This window comes from Thrips palmi, unplaced genomic scaffold (assembly GCF_012932325.1).
Source record: "Thrips palmi isolate BJ-2018 unplaced genomic scaffold, TpBJ-2018v1 HiC_scaffold_16, whole genome shotgun sequence".
Lineage (NCBI taxonomy): Eukaryota > Metazoa > Arthropoda > Insecta > Thysanoptera > Thripidae > Thrips > Thrips palmi.
The window spans coordinates 15,527,634-15,542,172 of NW_023144625.1; the positions used below are offsets into that span (position 1 = coordinate 15,527,634).

The 14,539-nt window shown below is 43.2% G+C and overlaps 2 protein-coding genes across 8 annotated transcripts; one reads left to right on the forward strand and one right to left on the reverse strand.

The window, feature by feature from the left end:
- Positions 1 to 212: 212 nt before the first annotated feature.
- LOC117642333 lies at positions 213 to 1,927 on the reverse strand. Its single transcript, XM_034380414.1, has 2 exons — positions 1,470 to 1,927; positions 213 to 1,392 (listed from the first exon to the last, which is right to left on the reverse strand). The coding sequence occupies exons 1-2, from the start codon at positions 1,837 to 1,839 to the stop codon at positions 374 to 376; spliced, it is 1,389 nt and encodes a 462-aa protein (XP_034236305.1). The 5' UTR covers positions 1,840 to 1,927; the 3' UTR covers positions 213 to 373.
- A 3,359-nt stretch (positions 1,928 to 5,286) lies between these two features.
- LOC117642271 (heat shock factor protein) lies at positions 5,287 to 13,519 on the forward strand. 7 transcript variants are annotated; one of them, XM_034380268.1, is made up of 15 exons: positions 5,288 to 5,514; positions 6,274 to 6,382; positions 6,465 to 6,598; positions 6,680 to 6,913; positions 7,012 to 7,140; positions 7,435 to 7,586; positions 7,701 to 7,932; positions 8,106 to 8,422; positions 8,530 to 8,624; positions 8,956 to 9,075; positions 9,388 to 9,637; positions 10,222 to 10,327; positions 10,435 to 10,501; positions 10,605 to 10,806; positions 11,361 to 12,589. In XM_034380268.1, the coding sequence occupies exons 1-14, from the start codon at positions 5,410 to 5,412 to the stop codon at positions 10,784 to 10,786; spliced, it is 2,232 nt and encodes a 743-aa protein (XP_034236159.1). In that variant the 5' UTR covers positions 5,288 to 5,409; the 3' UTR covers positions 10,787 to 10,806; positions 11,361 to 12,589. The 7 variants fall into 7 exon arrangements, with proteins under 7 accessions (XP_034236160.1, XP_034236159.1, XP_034236158.1 ...); XM_034380269.1 differs by having other exon boundaries at positions 5,287 to 5,514; positions 6,680 to 6,904; positions 10,605 to 13,519; XM_034380267.1 differs by having other exon boundaries at positions 10,605 to 13,519.
- Positions 13,520 to 14,539: the final 1,020 nt, after the last annotated feature.

Here is a 14,539-nt window from a genome sequence, read left to right on the forward strand (position 1 = left end):
GTCTGTAATTGAAGCAGTATTCAGTGATACTTTTTTTTGTGACAGTACTTTTAAATTTTGTCTAAAGATATACTTTGTTGTCATTTTATGATCAATGTGATAATACATCTTACATTTTAGAAGAGTGAGAATAAGTAATATACTCTAAGTTGGTTTGTATTTTTTATATTTTTAAAAAATTCTATCCAAAAATAAATGTGATACTCTGAATAACAAACTAAAAAAATATGTATGAAAAAATGAACACAATCACAAGAAACACAACATGCACACATAAACTTCTTGGTAAAATTGACTTAGAAACATTATCGCCTACATATTTGGCAGCGTAAAAGTGTAGTCATTTGTAAATAATATTTATTCTGCAAAGACATCACTCAGCCAACCTTGACCTGAGTGACACAGCAGAGTAAGCTTTCTTCAATCTTTCGTTCAAACGCCTCTTCAAAATCCCTTTCATCACAATTTTTTTACAAGTGTTGCAAATTTGGGTTAGAAAGTCTAATGACACAGTGTCATCATCTAAATGACTTCCCACCAAAACATCCCACAAACACAAAATACTACTATCTTGAAGGACATTTTCTTCAATTACATCATTTGGTAATGATCCATCAGGACCCTCCAGAGACATTAGCATGTCAAATAATACAACAAAAAAATCTAATGCTTCTTGGCTTATGTCTTTAAGCCCACCTCTGTCTACAGATTTAGTAAAATGTGAAGCACTACTGGAGCAAGCACTGCCAACACCCTCAACTGGTAGAAACTTTTTAAGGACTACATCTAAAAACAAGTTCCAGCTGTGATTGGTGTCCTTGAATTTATTACCTTTAAAGATCAGAGTATGCACCACAGAGCCACCTATGTAGTGACACAATTCTAGAAAAGTCCTCGAGTCACTCTTGTCACCTGACCTTTTTCTCCTTATTTCATCATTTGCAGTAGCACCATGAATTGTTCTAACAAAATATATTAAGGTCTCATTCGTTAAACCCAGCATGAAATTTCCTATAAAGAGTTCTAACACCTCAACTGACGGACACTCAACATCACCAAGAGACAGCACATACTTCTTCAAATAAGTCTTGAAATCAGCATTATTTAACAAGGAATTAACACCAACATAATATTCGTATACAAGAGCTGAAGCAAACACAGAACTGTGGTCTGATAAAATTGCATACAGGTGTTCATGAAGATATTTATAAAGCAGATCATGATCCTCTTCAGGCGACGAGAATGTTTTCAATAATTCTTCTGCATAAGCTTTCAAGCTATCAGCATATTTACCAACAAACTTTTCTTTAATGATTTTTTCCAATGTATCCATGATGAGAGACGGTAGTTTCTCCATAAACATTTCAGGATTTGCAATCTTTGTAAACACTCCTGGAAAATAAAATAAAATATTAATAACAGGCCGTTATGAAGTGCTAACAACTCACATCTACTTCCACCGTACTTACTTTTCATTAGGTGCATCCTCTTATGAATTTTATATGTTGCATCGTTGGCAAAGGTTGAAGTGCATTCTGGACACTTAATACGAGCAACAGGTGCTTCTTTCGGTGGTGGTGCAGCTTGTGGTTGAGCAGGCCTGTTGGAGCGAGATGGGGTTGACGTCACAGCTGGTGCCCTTGCCCTTGACCTTGTACTGAGCGCAGGTGAGGAAGGCCTGTCACTTTCCGTGCCCCTGGTTTCATTCCTGGTTGGTGTGGCTGCTCTTGTCATGGACCTGGTCCTTGGCGAATCTAACCGTGTTGGAGTAGCTCCTCTTGTACGAGATCTTGTAGATGCTGCTGGAGAACCAGAGTCAGATGCAAATACAGAGGGCATCGTTGGTGTAGATGGTCTGACATCTATGGGCGGGGGCGCACGGGCACTTCGTCCTCGACTTCTTGTTGCAACAGGAGTAGATGACACTACATTGGAAACTGGTACCGTTTCCCCCCGGCAGACCGCCGAAAAACTATCATCCAACATAGCCTCGCTGTTATTGTGGAAATCATCTCAATTTCTTCCCACACACTATCATCGATAGGCAGAAGTTCTTCACACTCATCCATGTTGGTGGTTGAAAAGGAATAACAAACTGCAAACAGAGAGAGAGAGAGGTTATGAGGTTATGTCACTCGTACAAGTTCGCGACATCACGTAACCTGAGAGGGGGAAAGGGGAAAGATATTCGGGGCAAATCAAGCCTAACACTTAAAAAAATGGTTGGGAAGCGGTTTTTGGGGCGAATCGAATCGCCAAGTGGCTTACCTTTCTAATTAAAATGTTGAGCGTCGGCCGGCTTGAGAAGTTGTAAACAGTGGGGCGAGCGGGTGACGTCACGCGGCCGACGATTCGTAAATTACGCTTTTCAGAGTGTGTGTGGACTTGAAATGCTCAGGAAAATTCTAAAATAATTTAAAAGTTTTCCCAAATGACACAATGGGATCGCTAAAACACGTATTTCGCGAAATATGAAAAGAACGTTATGCGGAGTGTTCGACGCGGCGGTGACCGACCGACCCCCCGCCCTGCCGAGTGGCGTCCGGAGGCGCGATAACCGACCCCGTTCAAACGGGAGGACTTGTAGGTCAAGTGTTTTTAATTTTGGGAATAGTTTGAACATTTTTCTTTCGAATGAGCCCAGGCACGGCCCGAAAGTCGCACTGGTTGACTCAGAATGTTAATGCACATTTCAAAAAGCGGGAGCGCGGGAGCTCCGTTGCGAATCCATAAAAGCCCTAATCTCATGCCGGGGCGGGCCGGGGCAGACGGACTAGAGGGGTAGTTTGCGAGGGGCGCACCGCGCTGGGGCGCAAAAGGCGCGGCGGGGCGGGGCGCGGGGCGCTATCGATTCCCCGCCCCCCGCCCCTCGCCCCGGCTTGCCCGCCGACGCGGGGAAGCTGCCCAGGCGGGGGTGCGGGGGCCTGCCCCCGGGGCCCGGGGTTGGTGGCGCGGGGCGCGGGGCGACGGCAGGGGCAGTGGCTTGACTGCCTTGACGGCCCGGTGTCCACTGAGGAGTAGCGCGTAGCGACGCGTAGCGGGCTCAAGTCCTCCGGACCTGCCCCCCCCCCCCCCAGTGGACTGATTCCGAGAGTCGTTTTTGTCGCTGTCCCTCTCACACCTAAACTGTATGGGACGCCCCATGAGTGCGAGAGAGACAGCACGACGAAAACGACTTTTGGAATCAGTCTGCTGTACGCCCCCAGCGCCCAGCCAATGCCCTGGCCGTCCAGGAAGAGGAAGGAGCGGCCCCCGCGGAGGGCGGAAAGGGGGGGGGGGTTGAAGGGCTGCTGCGAGATTGGCAATTATTAAGCTCGGCAGAATGATGACGTGAATTTGAATTAAACGGGCGAGCTCATTTCAACTAAATCTTGTGTTTACAGCTGTTAGAAGGGCCAAACAAATCGTTGCTGGCTTAAAATAACATGGGCAAACTGATTAAATGTCTTAAAAGAGGCTGCCTTCACTCAAAAGAGACTGGAGATGATTGGTAATAATTTGATTTTGAACAGTATTAATTTCACACAAAAATTTTCCAGATTCAAAAACGAAAATTTAAGTGAAGACCTTAAGATCTCACCTATGCAAAAATTAAGCATCATGCTTCTTAGGAACACTCATACATTGACACAAACTCTTTTCTGCTTTAAAAAAAAAAATTATTAGCTCTGCACTTCCTGGGTGGCTGGTGCATTCCTGCTGCACAGGAAGGTAAATATTATGCTGACGATTGAATTTAGGTGAGAGAGGCGAAACGGGAGGACTCAACTTTCGCCGCATAAAGAGTGTCGTGGACAACGCCAAGAAGTAAAGCACCGTCGCAAAATGAGACGATGTGACAAAATTCTCTCAGACTGAATGCACCAGGGGGTGAGGTTAGTGTAACCCACACCACTGCTGATTTAGACTCTTACATGACAGAAACACGGCGAGACTCTGCTCGTCCTTAAACGCGAGGGGACGTCCGCCCCTACTTCAAACCGCCTAGCGCCAACACCCCCCGTTTGAGCATTCCTGCCGAAAATCTGAGCTGCAGCTCAGCCGGTTGACTCCTGCAGGACCCTTGCACCTCGCGCGAGCGGCGAGCGCACACGGGCGGATCATTTCATTTTACCTGCAGCTGGTGGGGAGCAGACGACGGTATCCTGCCGGCGGCACGCGGCCCGCTGTTCCCGCTTCACTGCTATTCCGTTTCGCGACGAGAGGACTCAGCCAAACACAACAAATCACAGACATAAACACTGGCGCCGTCCCGCTGCACGCAAAGGATAACCCCTCCCAGGTTTGGATGTTCTACTACTTGCTTCCTGCTTTGCAGGGTGCCTGCTTGCCCCTAAACGGAGCCGCGCCGTGGCGAGCCGGGCTGGCTTGCCCGACAACGCGATGCCAACCACAACAACCTCTTTCCCGCGGCTCGTGGATGTGTTAGGTCCCGACACGGTAGTTTCACGTGCTGCGGGAAGGCAAACATCCAGTTTGATTTGGCCGCGCGACTTAGGAGGAAACCTTGGGCCGCCGTTCGGGAGTGCAGCTTGTCGCAGCCGCACCGGCTGCCACCGCCAAGTTGGCAGCGAAAGCCCCGATCGTGGGGCCTTAAAGACACGCGCGCGCCATCTGTGGGCGGAACGGCGCGACTGACGGCCGCGTCCGAACTGCGCTTCGTGGCGCTTACTGTCTCGCACACCGCCGCGGTCAGGGGGGGCTCCCCATGAGTGCGAGAGAGACGGCGCGGAAACACGGGGCAACCTGTCAGATGGTCAGATGACTCAGCCGGCCCCGCTCATTGGGCGAGGGGAGCGTGGAGGGAAGGTGGAGGGGGCGAGGGCCGCGGGGGGCACACTGCTAGGCACACGTGGGGAACAACGTGAGCGAGGTCCTCCCCAATGTGCGCTGCAACGTGACTCCGGCTAGCCCGGATTTGTTTATGTTGTTTGCAAAAATATTTTAATAAATGTCATTTTTGAGAAGTCGTGTCTCTTCCTGGATTTCGACAAAATGAGCTCTCGCCGTGAGGAAATGCCACCGCAACGCCTTTCAAAGGCTAAATGTCACGAGAACGCGGAGGAACAGTCAGAGTCGGTAAAACAGGGCGAAATAAATTTCGTCGGAAACTGGAGTTTGCTGCAAAGCTCTGCCTTCCGAAAATTCCAAACCATCTTTCTAGGGTCTAAGTTGATTTTGATGGGATGCAGTTGGAGCCCATTGACATAATTTTCGAATTTTCGTCTACTCCTGTGTTTAGACACTGGCCTTGTGGCCTCGAGAGTTCCCTGTACAATCATCAACAAAACTTTGCCACCGCGCATCTGTAGTGCGCATGGCTCGCCATGACAGAGTGAAGTGATGAACATAACCGTCTGTGCGCAAAATATTTCATTTGTTGTGTAAAATCGCGTGCTCGAGCTCAAAATGCATTCTATATCAGAATTTGGGGCTAATGTCCCGGCTTTCCTAGCCAAGCTGTGGAAACTTGTAGACGATCCCGAAACCAATGAGCTTATTAGTTGGACGGAGGTGAGCCTAGCCTAACGACAACTCGGTTTTCTGAGCAGATGACAGTAACGACTGCGTATTATCAAGGACACTGTCATCCAAGGGATTGATTTCAGTTGGATTCTGCGTACATTAATCCTTGTGTGGACCGTACAACTCGGGCAGAGCGGTGTATACATATTTTGTTCCAAGTGACCCCCACCACCCTCGGCAGCTGATGACATATTATTGCCTTTTTTGGATCGGGAGGCTTTTGGCCTTCGCACTTACGTTTATTTCTTGGGAAGACGTTTATTTTCGAAATATCGGTTAACGATTGATTAGATGTATTGGCTGAAGGTGTCATTCTTTCAATGATCGCATTTCTCAGACGAGGCCAGGAGTGAGAGAGACAGAAAATGGGAAAGATAGGAGGGGGGGGGGGCTAATAGCTTATGCTAGAGAGAGTTATCACCTGGTCTGGTGCCCACGTTTCTTTACAAATTTGTTTAAATGTAGCAAATTGGAAATTATCACATAAAAGATCATTTTCTTCAATTTGAAAAAAAACCTGCCCCAAATAAAAAAATTTACCCTGAAAATATATTTTAATATGTTTTATTTTTGAACCGCCACCCCTTTCCTACTAATGTATGAACAAATGATACAAATAATAGCTAAACACCTAGTTTTATGGTCTTGTCTAATGTTGTCCGCAGCCCCAAAAATGCAATTTTAATCATATGTCGGGGGTAGTCCATCTCCTCAACATGATTTTAATTATGTGTTTCATTGTAACAGGAAGGCACAAGTTTTTTCATCAGAGACCAGGCTCAATTTTCAAGGAAGTTGCTCCCCATGTATTATAAACACAATAATATGGCAAGCTTTATTCGGCAACTCAATATGTGTAAGTTAATTTGATCACCCATGACTTCATTACCAATTAAGTTGGTGTGAAATCTTACTTTTAATTTGTACTTCTATTGCAGATGGCTTTCACAAAATCGTGTCTGCGGATGCAGGAAGTCTGCGGCTTGACAAAGATGAAATGGAATTTGCCCATCAATTCTTTATGCGTGGCCACCCATACTTGCTGGAGCACATTAAAAGAAAAGTGGGCAAGGTATGCACTATCTTCTGATATTGGTTCATGTGGAGCCTCCATGGGTCACTCATCATACTGTCTGTAATTTTTCATTTCTAGTCTCAACTCCTCACCAGCAAGCAGATTGATGAGAGCAAGGATGGAAACAATGGTGGTGTTGTGGTAAAAGCAGAATTCATGAACAATGTCTTGTCAGAGGTCAAAATGATGCGTGGACGACAAGAGGCTGTTGAGAATCGTTTGACAACGATGAAGCAACAAAACGAAGCGCTGTGGAGGGAGCTTTCTGTTTTAAGACAGAAACACCTGAAACAGCAAAATATTGTAAATAAGGTAGTGTGTCTGTGAAGAAGAATATATTCCTTCGATATATCTTCTTCTTATAATATTACTTGGAATTGCAAATAAATTTGAACATTCTGTGTTTGCAGCTTATCAGCTTTTTAGTTCAATTAGTACAACCTAATCAGAGGATTAGCAAGAGAAAATTTGCGCCTTTGATGATAAATGATGTGTATCCCCCTCATCCAAATGGGCAAGACAGTGGAAAGGTTACAAATGTAAGTGAATCTACTGTTAAATTGTTACTGTCTTAGAATTATGACCTCCAGCCAAGCTAAAAAAAAATGTTTTTCGTTATTATTGGTCTATCTATAACCATGCGGTAGGAATAAACTTCAGGTGCCTCTCTCGTCACTGCTTCCTGAAACAATTGGCTAAATTTATGCTTTCTTTCTTCCATTATCTTTTGAATTGCTGATAAATTATTTTTGTCTATAAATTCTTTTGAAGTGATTCCTTGTCACTTCTATTTCTATGGTTGTGGCTCTTGGTCATTGTGTGGCATTTTCCAGCTAAGGGGGCCCTTAATTATGTCATTGCGTGCCTCTCAGAGCAACATGTCGCGGTCATCTTCTGGACCAACTATTCACGAGTTAGATGATTCATTATTACCTGACACGGACACACTCCATTTGCCCGATACTGAACTGGAGATGGATGGAAGGTAAATGTCCTATGACCTGGATGTATTTTATTCAACTCTTGCACCCATATTTGGAATTTTATTCATGTATCAAGAGAATTGCAGTATATACTTATTAACTTTGTGTATATTCAGCATGGAGCCGGAGGTACTGAGCCCAAATCCAGAAGTTCTGGAAAATCTCGATCCTTCAATCATCCCTCTCATTACCTCACCATCGTCAGTGACGTCAACGGAGGTAAATTTAGCGGAAGGGTTGCCGTTGGGAGAAACCCTTAAAGCATCCTCACCAAGTCCAGAGTTCCTTGCAGCCGCACCCCCTAATGAACTGAGCCCTGCTATTGTCCCCGCTCTTCTAGTGAGCAAGGTATCAGTCAATTCTAGTTGATCAGTACTTGTGTCATTATGTAGTTTGAGCAACCCAACAATAAGTTAAATTGGTTACTATTGTCAAAGTATTTAAGAAAATTGGTGCTGGGTGATATGTTCTACATGGTCATTAGCTTTCCGTAATCCATAAACTAAATTGTTTACTCTTAGGGAAAGGCGCCTGCTCCTTTGCAGTCCCAACCACAGAAGATCCTTACCCGATCTTCATCAGCATCATCATCTTCAAGTTCAGGACCTGGACCCTCCAAGTCTAATGTGATGACTCGTAAAAGTGCTGCAAATGCTGCTAAATCAACCACACCTTCTAAAATGGGGGCACAAGTTCATGGGGTGAAAACCCTTGGTGGGGAGCAAGCTGCAACAGCAAAACGAGAGCTGAGAGTTTTACCTCCTCGCAATAGAAGGAAGAAGTCTACCAATGGAAAGGAAATGTTACTGACTCCAAAGAATGAACTCATTGATAATATGTAAGATTTTGTTAAAAACATGATTGATTTTAGAAACTTAGTTTTCATTTATTAATGCTTTTCTAATTCCTGTTTTGGAATCCTGTTTTTCCCCTTATTTTAATTAGAGTTGAATCTGAGGACCTTCTTGCGGAGGTGGGTTTGACAAATCCATCACTGAGCCCAACCACGTCGTCTTTGAACCAGAACAATGACCCTACACGTAAGTGTGTCGGTAGCTTACTGCATGAGCTTTTTTTGTATTTATGAAGTTGATTAAGTGTTTCCATTTTCACAAATCTCTCAATAGTCATAGTGCATGCTGAAAGATTTTGTTAGATGGTTGACTGTCATTGACCTGGGTTCTAAATTGATGATCCAGACATTTGTGAACTCAGGTTCAAATTTTGAATGTGAGATGGCATGTGGTGTGATGTATGTAGTGACCTGCACCCTTCCCATGTAATCTAGTTGTAACCTGTACCATCTCAACATTGTTTTTTAAGTTTTTTATGTACCAAATCATGTTGTTTGCTTACGTGTATTTTCAACAGATGGCTCCTTAAATGGATCCATTCACTCACCGGATCCGAGCCAGCATCTAGCTTTCCCGCTACCGGAGTCTCCCATTCCTATTATAAACTCGCCTGTGTCCTCACCAGCCTCACAGTGCAGTATGTCTTTATTTCAACTTTTAGGGCGAGTCAATTTGAAGTTAATCTTGTCCTATTAAATATTTCAATAACCTAACTTCTAAAGAGGAACATATTCTCTGTTTAACTCTATGCGCATGCTGGCCTGATTTTATTCAGTAGATTCTCTTCTCTGTAATTATAGTAGTCCGGTTGACATAGTTTTGGTTTTTGGGCAACATGAGTGGTTTTAACCTGCTCAATTTAAATTGAGTCTCAAATATTTATACTTCTTGTGTTAAAATTTTCAGCTGCTCATCTTTATATTTTCTTATATTTCATCTTTATTTTCAGACATGATTTCATCTATGCCATCGTTGTCTCCAGTGTCTGGCACAACAATAACGGATGTCACCAGTCCCATGGTTGTTCAACAACCGGACAACACAGCATCGTCAGAGCAACAGATGTCGGAGTCATCTCCTGTTGGACTAAATTTACCTTATGACATGACTCTAGCATGTACATCTCAAGCAGGCTCTTCTCCAGGAAACTATGTGACTGTCAAATCACCGAGTTTCAATAGGTGCGAGATAAACGGAAAGTGAGTTACTTCCATTTGTGGCCGTGTCAGGAATGATATGGTTGTTTTGCCTGAACACTGATCAACATTTGGAGAGCTTGGTTGTAGTGCAAGACAGCTCATTTAGTGATACAAATTGATATTGATTTGTACCTTTACATTTCTTTTCTATGCAGCTTCTTAATTAGCTGTCCTGGTAGTGCATACCTTCTGCAATCTAAATGTGTCAGTGTTCAGTTGTCTATAACATATCACTTCTGTTAATGCGCCAATTGTTCTTCTTAAAGTTCAAGCTTTCTGTATGTAAGTATGAATGAGATCTAATGCACAGCTTGTCTGAAAATGTAACAAACCGTATTACTAAATGTTTGTACAATTACAGTAATTTTGGTACAGTGGTGTAAACTGACGTGCTGGGTTCTTACACTTAACCACATGAGCTGTAGTCTTTGTATGTTACTAAGTTTTTTTTTATGCTGTTAAAAGAGTGAAAGCAGGGTGAACTGTGTATCTTCTAATTGAAACTTGATTATTTTGAGATTGCACTTAAACGAATCTGTCACTTTGTGTTCTAAACTTGACAAGTTGCTTTTAAATTTTTTCAGGGATGATCTTGACTTGCACGTTGGTACCATCGAGTCAGATCTGGGCACGTTAAAAGAGTTATTTAACAACAGTGGTATGCAATTGGATGCTAACACATTACTAGGGGTAAGGAACACTCATTTCTTTCACTGGACCACTATTTGATCTTACACAATGTGTGACTGTATACAGTAATGAATATTGGTTAATGTGTCAAAATCTTTTGTCGACAGCTTTTTGGAGATCAAATACTTTCAGATCCAGAGGAAACAAACTTAAATTCCAAGATGGATACATCTGGTACGACCTAAATATTCCATTAATACCATACAATTAATAGTGCATGCTTATTATTTCTTTGATGTTAATTTGTCCTAATATAATTTTATTTCATTTTTTAAAGGCAATGAAATTATGTATTATCAACCAGACTTCATGGACTTAGAAGATATATGGAACACAGAAAATATCAGATCAACTCCACCACCTTCTCCTGTAAACATCCTGTCATCAGAACTCAATACTCCTGTCATGACACCAGCAAGCCCTGGATTTTTCCCTGCAAACAAGAGGCGTAGAAATTAGGGAACCTCATCAAAAGAGAGGTACTTCTACCTTCTTTGTCTTGAATCTTTCACTCAATGTCCTTTTTAATAGTGTTTTAAAATAGAGAGAGAATAAGGGTTTCTTTAAGGTTGACACCCATTAGTTTTATTTTAGGGTAATGTGTCTGCTTAGGGATTGACGGGTTTCTGAGCAGTAGTAGTAGTAGTAAGGGTTTCTGCTAATTAAACAAGCTAAGAATCGTGTGTAAAGACAAATGAATTTGTGTATATCTTGTATTTTAATGAATATGGTACTGATGCTGAAGAATTTCTCTCATGAAGCACTAAAGGAAGTCATGTACTGCTTGTTTTCCTCAGCTGATTGCATCAGTTATTTGCAGTCACAATATATTTACCATTAGTTAGTTGAGAGTTTTATTGGAGAAATCTGGAGGTTGTCTGGATATAGACAGACAACTGGTTTATTAATTACATTTCTCAAAGATGCATTTGAGGCTTATATAAATCCTTGAGATTTGCCACATTTTATAAAAGTGTATAAAATACAGTTCTGTATTTCCTTTTGGACTAAAACACTTTGTTTTTGGCTGCAGGTTTACCTGGTTGCTGGCCCACTGCTCTCACATTGTATGTTATAGTAGTGCTCATAGGTGACAAGCAGTGCCTTTCTAGATCAAACAAATCTATCTAAGCAAGTTAATTGCAGTGTGGATTGAATATAGACTTAACTACTGACTGCATAAAGTTGGAGGAGCGGTACCTGTGACTGTGTTGCTTTCTTAAAGTGTTGAAAGTTATTGGCTGTGCATATTGTGGGTTTGATACAAATAATGTTAGTAGAAATCAGAAATTGATTTCAATTGTGCGTCTCTTCTACCTTTGTCTTTTATATAGTGTAGCATGGCCTTTGAGTCCTCTTTTTCCTCCCTCTAATGTATGTCAGATACAAGCTTTTATGTCTACCACTATACAAACTTCTAAGTAAAAAAAAAATTAAAAAAAAAATGTACATACCAAGCATGGAACCAGTCAGTTCAAATTCTTTTACCTTATGTTTTCTTTTTCCTGCTGTCTGTATCATCTTTTGACAAAGTATTCATATTTTGACCTAGATTTATTTAATCCAAGTTACAGGTTTCTGCTTAATTATAGATAAGTAACAAGAAAAGGAATGCCCAAGTGAAAATCTAAATTAAATTCATGATTGTCCCTTTTCCAACTTCAATTTCTCGCAAGATTTTATAAAGTGTATTAACATATCAGTTTTATTCAATCCTAAGAAGAGGCCGGAGGAAATAGATGAAACTTTACTTAGGCTTTTACGAACCCATTTTACTTGGATGTGCTCCTTTTCTTCACCAGTTGCTAGTTACAGTATTTATAGATGCAGAATGTTTTTCTAGGGCAGTATACTCAGTAATGAATTCCAACCTTGTATCCACTAAAACCTATGTTTATGGTGTTACAATTTGCTCACAGATCACGTTTGTATTACACCCAAGCAAAACATAAAAGATAGCACATTGTTTCAGATATCTTATGACCCTTTTCATTTTTTTAAATTTTTTTTTGGGGGGGTAAATTATTGCTGCTGTTTGTCAGTCTCTTCGATTTTAACAGGAGGTGCCATAGTGTACAGTTGTATAGCTATCTTGGTTGAATGTTTTGCATTAATGGTGAGGAATAGTCTTTATTAGTTGCCAGGCATTAATAATCCATTTTTCTGTAGCATTGTGGAGGTAAAGACATAAAATTATGTCTTTGTTTTGGCTGTTCATGCTCACATGCATTCATTCAAATTGTTAAAAACAAAAAAAAAAAATAAACAGGTTTGTGTTTGAAGTTTCAAGCCAGCATTTTTTGCATCAGAAAAACCAATGGGTTTATTTAATTGTTACGTGTGCTTGTTATGTATGTAAGGTTTGATGGTAGTTTTTGGAATGGGCCTTAAGATATTTTTTCATGATTCATTTGTAAGTTGTTATGTGACTATTCTTATTGCAAATAAGTAATAATAGATTTATGTACTGCAAGTAAATTTGAGTAAGTTAAATCCTAAAGTTTTTTTTTTTTACTAAAGATCTACAGGAAGCTGCTGGTAAAGAAGAAACGAAGTGTGATGTTTTTCTTCCATGTGTTAGCTACACTCAGGGATGTCAGGGTAAAGCCATTAATATGTGACCAAGTGTTGTGTATCAGATTTAAATTGATGATGCCATGCCCTATCGCATTTGTTTTGCTTATTTGCAAATATTACTGTGTTGTACCTCCTGTCAAATGATAGATTGCTGGATCAGATGTTCCATGATATCGTACAATTTAGGTGTTCTGTTCTGACATGACTTAAGTTGACTAGAAAATTTGAAGTTATGTTTTTTTTTTTTTTTGTTATTTGTGTTTTTTGGTGCCGCATTTCTTTGCTAAGATTATTAATACAATTGTTATAATTATTTTTGCTTGGCAACCAAAGGCGCCATTCCTCTCCTCTTTGAGTGTAAGGTCTGATGAAGAATATGATGTGGATTGTGGATCTAAGGAAGGCGTGCTATCAGCTTTAGTTCCAGCAAACACAAGCACAAAGTCCTATTGTCTTACTGTGCCGTTTGTTTCTGTACATGTTGTGTAAATTGTGAAAGTAATTAACAGTTGTCCAGCACTGAACATGTTTATGTTTGCAATGTATATAATGTTGGTTTTGGCATGTTATGTATTTGTACAATATTACATGACAAATATATTATATTTAATGTTACTTTTGATTCCTTCTCTCCCTCGTTTTGTTCCTCAACACGAAACTCTCAGCAGTAGTTTTGCACTTTACTGCAACTTGATTGGTACTCGATAGAGCCGAGAGCGCGAGACAGATTGAAGGCTGAGGCAAGGCGTTGCCACCTGTCGGCGGCCCGCCTGTCCGCAACGCCGGGGGCCCAATCGGGGTATGTGGAGCGGTGCGGGTACCCCCGGGTACCCCCTGCACCGGCCCTGCACCCTGCACTGGCCGTGCTTGCCGCATTCCCGCGGTGTGGCCAAGGTATGGCTGAAGCTGAAGCACGCCACGACACGGTCTGGGTCTGACAAGCAGTGGCCAAGCGCCTGGTGCCCGCCCAGCCGTCCCAGCCCCACGAAGCCCAAGCCGAGGTGGATGAGGAGGTGGGGCATGGAGTGGAGGGGCCCCCGCCCGGCCAGGTTGGCCAGGTGAGGGCGAGGGGGGCGGCGAGGGGCCGAGTGGGGGGCGGGGAGCCGCCGGGCCGCGCGCGCGCGCCGCCAGCCGAGTCCGACCCCGACCGAGTCCCCAGTCATAGCCGACTTCCCGAGGCAAGTGGGAGCGTACCGCGCCGCGCACAACCGCGTCGCAAAACCGCGCCGTGCCGCCGTCGTCGCGGAGGGCCTAGGCCGGCCTGGGTCGCAGTGCCCTGTGCCGCAGTTACGTTGCACGCACCTGTGGCTTGCATCGCAGCGTCGCGCCGCCGCGCCGCACCTGTCGAGTCGACGCCTGGGATACCCGGGATTCCTGGGATCTGGCTCCTGTGATCGGATTCCTACCCTCTGGATTACTGTCGGCTGGAGTGTGCAGTGTGTGAATCGCCAGTGCAGTGATGTTTATCGTGGAAGTGGTGACCAGTGAGTGCTTTGGTTGGTGACACGTGTGGATACCCCTTGTCGACGTGTGAGTGTGTGAGTGTGCAGTGTGCTGACGACCCCATTGATGAGCAGCTCGAGGAGCTCCTTGTAGCTGACACGACCCGTGGCGCTGCGCTCCGCCACGCTACGC